At 42.7% G+C, this 7500-nt stretch overlaps 1 protein-coding gene across 1 annotated transcript in view; it reads left to right on the top strand.

Annotated features, from left to right (window-relative positions):
* lama2 (laminin, alpha 2) overlaps positions 1-7500 on the top strand; it is a 95145-nt gene that overhangs the window by 53467 nt on the left and 34178 nt on the right. The window contains 2 exon segments of the mRNA XM_066677948.1: positions 5862-6016; positions 6199-6342. Of these exon segments, the coding sequence (XP_066534045.1) occupies positions 5862-6016; positions 6199-6342 (299 nt within the window).

Here is a 7500-nt window from a genome sequence, read left to right as displayed (position 1 = left end):
CAGTGAACTACATCAGTCACAAACTACACTGTACACACACAGCTCCTCACTCCCTCTACAGTGAACTACATCAGTCACAAACTACACTGTACACACACAGCTCCTCTCTCCCTCTACAGTGAACTACATCAGTCATAAACTACACTGTACACACACAGCTCCTCGCTCCCTCTACAGTGAACTACATCAGTCACAAACTACACTGTACACACACAGCTCCTCACTCCCTCTACAGTGAACTACATCAGTCACAAACTACACTGTACACACACAGCTCCTCACTCCCTCTACAGTGAACTACATCAGTCACAAACTACACTGTACACACACAGCTCCTCTCTCCCTCTACAGTGAACTACATCAGTCATAAACTACACTGTACACACACAGCTCCTCACTCCCTCTACAGTGAACTACATCAGTCACAAACTACACTGTACACACACAGCTCCTCTCTCCCTCTACAGTGAACTACATCAGTCATAAACTACACTGTACACACACAGCTCCTCTCTCCCTCTACAGTGAACTACATCAGTCATAAACTACACTGTACACACACAGCTCCTCGCTCCCTCTACAGTGAACTACATCAGTCATAAACTACACTGTACACACACAGCTCCTCTCTCCCTCTACAGTGAACTACATCAGTCATAAACTACACTGTACACACACAGCTCCTCGCTTCCTCTACAGTGAACTACATCAGTCACAAACTACACTGTACACACACAGCTCCTCACTCCCTCTACAGTAAACTACATCAGTCACAAACTACACTGTACACACACAGCTCCTCTCTCCCTCTACAGTGAACTACATCAGTCATAAACTACACTGTACACACACAGCTCCTCACTACCTCTACAGTGAACTACATCAGTCACAAACTACACTGTACACACACAGCTCCTCTCTCCCTCTACAGTGAACTACATCAGTCATAAACTACACTGTACACACACAGCTCCTCGCTCCCTCTACAGTGAACTACATCAGTCACAAACTACACTGTACACACACAGCTCCTCTCTCCCTCTACAGTGAACTACATCAGTCACAAACTACACTGTACACACACAGCTCCTCTCTCCCTCTACAGTGAACTACATCAGTCATAAACTACACTGTACACACACAGCTCCTCTCTCCCTCTACAGTGAACTACATCAGTCATAAACTACACTGTACACACACAGCTCCTCTCTCCCTCTACAGTGAACTACATCAGTCATAAACTACACTGTACACACACAGCTCCTCTCTCCCTCTACAGTGAACTACATCAGTCATAAACTATACTGTACACACACAGCTCCTCGCTCCCTCTACAGTGAACTACATCAGTCACAAACTACACTGTACACACACAGCTCCTCACTCCCTCTACAGTGAACTACATCAGTCATAAACTACACTGTACACACACAGCTCCTCTCTCCCTCTACAGTGAACTACATCAGTCATAAACTACACTGTACACACACAGCTCCTCGCTCCCTCTACAGTGAACTACATCAGTCACAAACTACACTTTACACACACAGCTCCTCTCTCCCTCTACAGTGAACTACATCAGTCATAAACTACACTGTACACACACAGCTCCTCGCTCCCTCTACAGTGAACTACATCAGTCACAAACTACACTGTACACACACAGCTCCTCTCTCCCTCTACAGTGAACTACATCAGTCATAAACTACACTGTACACACACAGCTCCTCGCTCCCTCTACAGTGAACTACATCAGTCACAAACTACATTGTACACACACAGCTCCTCGCTCCCTCTACAGTGAACTACATCAGTCATAAACTACACTGTACACACACAGCTCCTCGCTCCCTCTACAGTGAACTACATCAATCACAAATTACACTGTACACACACAGCTCCTCACTCCCTCTACAGTGAACTACATCAGTAATAAACTACACTGTACACACACAGCTCCTCGCTCCCTCTACAGTGAACTACATCAGTCATAAACTACACTGTACACACACAGCTCCTCGCTCCCTCTACAGTGAACTACATCAGTCACAAACTACATTGTACACACACAGCTCCTCGCTCCCTCTACAGTGAACTACATCAGTCATAAACTACACTGTACACACACAGCTCCTCACTCCCTCTACAGTGAACTATATCAGTCACAAACTACACTGTATACACACAGCTCCTCTCTCCCTCTACAGTGAACTACATCAGTCATAAACTACACTGTACACACACAGCTCCTCGCTCCCTCTACAGTGAACTACATCAGTCATAAACTACACTGTACACACACAGCTCCTCGCTCCCTCTACAGTGAACTACATCAGTCACAAACTACACTGTACACACACAGCTCCTCGCTCCCTCTACAGTGAACTACATCAGTCATAAACTACGATGTACACACACTGCTCCTCACTCCCTCTACAGTGAACTACATCAGTCATAAACTACACTGTAAGTGTACTGTAAGTCATAAACTACACTGGAATGGTAATTCAATAGTTTTCATATTCAGCTGGGATATTTTCAGAAACAGAGGGAGGAAAATCTCACTTTTCAAAAAGGTCCAGAAGAGTACGAGGATGGGGCCCCAGAATCAGAGTTTCTGTGTTCTTCTAATTCTGAGGGTTTTGGGGTGTGTGGTGGTGGGGGGTGCTGGGAGATTAGTGTTTCCCCGTGACAGAACTCCCCTGAGCTCTATTTGTTCTGTCAGTGTAATGGCTTTAGTTTTAGCTCTAGCTTATAAGTATAGTCCAGAACGATCCAGAAAGGGGAGAACAGAGTTGTCCACACTTCGTTACTGTGCTGGTACACGTTTGATGTTCTGAGAACATTCCACTGCACTTCTATTTATATTTGGGGTATTTGGCTATTGGGAATATTTATATTTGAGGTATTTGGCTATGGTGGTGTTTATATTGGGGGTATTTAGCTATAGGAAGTATTTATATTTGGGGGTTTTGGCTATGGTGGCATTTATATTTGGGGTATTTAGCTATAGGGAGTATTTTGGGGGGGGTAAGCTATGGTGGTGTTTATATTTGGGGTGTTTAGCTATAGGGAATATTTATATTTGGGATATTTGGCTATGGTGGTGTTTATATTTGGGGTATTTAGCTAGGGGGAGTATTTCTATTTGGGGTATTTGGCTATGGTGGTGTTTATATTTGGGGTATTTGGCTATAGGGAGTATTTCTATTTGGGGTATTTGGCTATGGTGGTGTTTATATTTGGGGTATTTAGCTATAGGGAGTATTTCTATTTGGGGTATTTGGTTATGGTGGCGTTTATATTTGGGGTATTTAGCTATAGGGAGTATTTATATTTGGGGTTATTGGCTATGGTGGCATTTATATTTGGGGTATTTAGCTATAGGGAATATTTATATTTGGGGTATTTGGCTATGGTAGAATTTATATTTAAGGTTTTTGGCTATGGTGGCGTTTATATTTGGGGTATTTAGCTATGGTAGAATTTATATTTGGGGTATTTAGCTATGGTAGAATATATATTTAGGGTATTTGGCTATGGTGGCGTTTATATTTGGGGTATTTGGCTATGGGGTTTTTGGTTATGGTGGCGTTTATATGTGGGGTATTTAGCTATAGGAAGTATTTATATTTGGGGTATTTGGCTATGGGGGTGTTTATATTTGGGGGGTTTTGGCTATGGTGGCATTTATATTTGGGGTATTTAGCTATGGTAGAATTTGTATTTGGGGTTTTTGGTTATGGTGGCGTTTATATTTGGAGTATTTAGCTATAGGGAGTATTTATATTTGGGTTATTTGGCTATGGGGGTGTTTATATTTGGGGTATTTGGCTATGGTAGAATTTATATTTGGGGTTTTTGGCTATGGTGGCATTTATATTTGGGGTATTTAACTATAGGTAGTATTTATATATGGGGTATTTGGCTATGGGGGTGTTTATATTTGGGGTATTTGCCTATGGTAGATTTTATATTTGGGGTTTTTGGCTATGGTGGCGTTTATATTTGGGGTATTTAGCTATAGGGAGTATTTATATTTGGGGTATTTGGCTAAGGGGGTGGGGGGGCGGGTTATATTTGAGATATGTGGTTAGGGTGTTTCTTTTTATCACTGCAGCAGTATGTACTGATTTTTTTTAGCTGATACTTTTACTCAATTAAACCCACCTATAAAAACTGTGATTTTGTGATGTAATATTTCTCTTGGTCTCTCTCTCTCTCTTTGAAGCCTGTTTGATTTAATAAATGCCTCAATGATTCTTTTTATTTTCTTTTCTCTCCCCACATTTTTTTTATTTTCAACAGCAATCAGTATGTATCTCCCTCCCTTTATTTACGCTTACAGACCTGTGGCTCTCTGACGCTTCGGCATGCTACGCTCCATCCTCACAGACGCATGCTCATCCCTCCATCCAGAGAGACAGTGAGAGAGAGAAAGAGAGTGGGGAGAATGGAAACGAGCAGATTGGCCGTCTCTTGCTCTCTCTTTCTCCCTCTCTTTTCTTTCTAAAGCATTGCTAAGCTCGTTAGCCTAATGTGGGCTTTAGCTGAGATTATGCTAATCGCTAGCGAGACATATTTCTGTCATCTTCCAGTAACACCTCACTGATTAAATCCATCCAGATTTCCTGTGTAACACTTCCTTTTCTCCTCTGTCCAACCCACTCCCATTCTCCTGGAGTTATAACCATGGGCCAAAACATTAAAACCACCTTTACTGTACCATACCTAATGGAAAATAACCTAGCTACAGTTTGGCTATAGAGGGCAATTTTAATTGGAATTTTTGGCTTTAGGTTTTTGGTTATTGGGGTCCTTGGCTATAAATAAATTGATATATGGTGTGTGGTTATTGAGTGTTTATATTTGGGGTATTTCACTATAGAGGTATTTATATTTGGGTTTTGTGACTATGAGGTGTTTATATTTTAGGTATGTGGCTATGGGGGTATTAAAATATGGGGTGTTTGACTATGGGATGTTTATATTTGGGGTATTTGGCTAATAGGGTATTCATATTTTGGATATTTGGCTGGGTGTTTAGATATGAGGTATATGAGGAGTGTTTATATTTGGATCATTTGTGAATGGAGGTTTTTATATTTGGGGTATTTGTCTATGGGGTGTTTATATATTTGAGGTATTTGTCTATGGGGGTGTTTATATTGGGGTATTTGTATATGGGGATGTTCATATATTTGGGGCATTTGACTATGGTGGTGTTAATATATTTGGGGTATTTGTCTATGGGGTGTTTATACTTGGGGTATTTGGCTATTAGGGTATTCATATTTTGGATATTTGGCTGGGTGTTTAGATATGAGGTATATGAGGAGTGTTTATATTTGGATCATTAGTGAATGGAGGTTTTTATATTTGGGGTATTTGTCTATGGGGTGTTTATATATTTGAGGTATTTGTCTATGGGGGTGTTTATATTGGGGGTATTTGTATATGGGGATGTTCATATATTTGGGGCATTTGACTATGGTGGTGTTAATATATTTGGGGTATTTGTCGATGGGGTGTTTATATTTGGGGTATTTGTTTATGGGTGTTTTTATATATTTGGGGTATTTGACTATGGGGTGTTTATATATTTGGGGTATTTTTCTATGGGGTGTTTATATACTTGGGATATTTGTCTATGGGGATATTTGCCTATGGGGTGTTTATATATTTTGATTAAGTGGGTGTTTGACTAAGACTGTATTTAACCCCTTATGGGGTGATCATTGTATTAAAGTGGTCTTAATGTTTTGGCTGGCCTGTATACTGTCCTGCTCATGTATCTCTCTACACGTTTCCTGCTGGGGGTAAATGTACGATAACGCCCCCCTGTGTTTCTCCACGTGTAGTTCATGCAGCGGGGGCCAAAGTGAAGAATCTGGAGGATGAAGCAAACCGTCTCCTGGATAAACTCAAGCCCATCCAGCAGCTCCAGGACAATCTGCGCAAGAACATCTCCCAGATCAAGGAGCTCATCAGTCAGGCCAGAAAACAGGCCAACTCTGTGAGTGATGACTACCCTCCTACACAAGTTACATAGTGCAGTTTCTGCAGTGCTGAGCCCTGTGTAGCAGCAGCAGGGGCTCTATTCTCCCTATTTCAGCTCAGTGGAGCATCACAATGGTTTTGAAGTTGTAAATTGATGTTGTTGACAGTGACAGTATAAACCTTTTGTTTATGGCCTAGATCAAAGTGTCTGTGTCTTCTGGAGGAGATTGTATCCGTGTCTATCGTCCAGACATTAAGAAGGGACGCTACAACCACATCATCCTCAACGTGAAGACCCTCGCAGCTGACAACCTCCTCTTCTACCTCGGCTCGGCTAAATATGTGAGTACGAACACTTAGCCTACTCAAGAACACAGATCGCTACTTTAATCAGCTCCCACCAACCCATACACTGTGAAACAAGACCCCAGTCAGTTCTCTGTGCGCTGCCTGAGTCAGAAAACACGGGATAAAATGAGTCGTTCTGATTCTGCTCCGCTTCTGACGTCAAGTGCAGAGACTTTAGAATGGCCCCGCCCCCTCGTCTGAGTCTGTCCAATCACAGCGCTGGACCCGTGTTTATGTGAGAGCGCAAAGACGAGGTTAAACTCAGCGAAACAGACACAACGAGCGCGGAGAAATAAGAGCACTGAGTAAAAACGGAGAAGAAAGAGAACAGAGTGAAAACGGCTAAAAACCAGAGCTTCTGCTCCTCGCTCCTCACTGCTGTGCGCTCGGGGTCGGGGTGAACAGCGAGCGGCTCATTATCATTTAAAGGAACAGGTGCTGAAAGCGGGCGTTCTGAACAGGGGCTGTTTACACAGGGGGAGAACACTGCTGTGGGGCTCGTGGGGTTTGGACCAAAGCAGGTCACAGACGTTTCATTAAGAAACAGAAGAGTCTGGTGTGTGTGTGCAGCGCTGAAGGAGGCCGGTTCTATGTTGCTCTGCAGCGAGTGAGACACACTGGGAGGGAGCAACGGCATTAACGAGGCAAAGTGCACATCGTGTTTATACTTTAAACCCACAGATAAACAGCGATTACCTGCGGCTAAGAGAAATAATACAAGATTATTACTCTTTCTCTCTTTCCCTGTCTTCAACACTCTCTATATCTCTCTCTCTCTCTCACACACACACACACATACACACACACACACACACACACTCACGTACACATGTCCCACGAGGAAGGTGTGTGATCAGGCCACTGAAGTGAGGCAACAGCAGCAATTAGCCGTGAGTTTAAACTGAGGCTGTTTCATCTGCCGTTACACACTGATTTCCCCTGAGACACACACACAGTCCACACCAGAGGCGATTCAGGACTACAATGTGATCCAGCCCAGTGCTCGCTGATGGTTAACCGAGTTCCTAGCGACAGTAAAAACTTCATTTAAAAACATGTCGTTTATTTATTGACTCATTTCATACAAAATGCAAACTACAGCAAAACAAACACTACAGGGTGAGTCAAAAGCCTCAGGACACCCTTGGATTT

The sequence above is a fragment of the Hoplias malabaricus genome, chromosome 7 (genome assembly GCF_029633855.1).
Source record: "Hoplias malabaricus isolate fHopMal1 chromosome 7, fHopMal1.hap1, whole genome shotgun sequence".
Taxonomy (NCBI): domain Eukaryota; kingdom Metazoa; phylum Chordata; class Actinopteri; order Characiformes; family Erythrinidae; genus Hoplias; species Hoplias malabaricus.
Note: the sequence above shows the minus strand (reverse complement) of the source record. Positions and strands in the feature narration are given on the sequence as shown.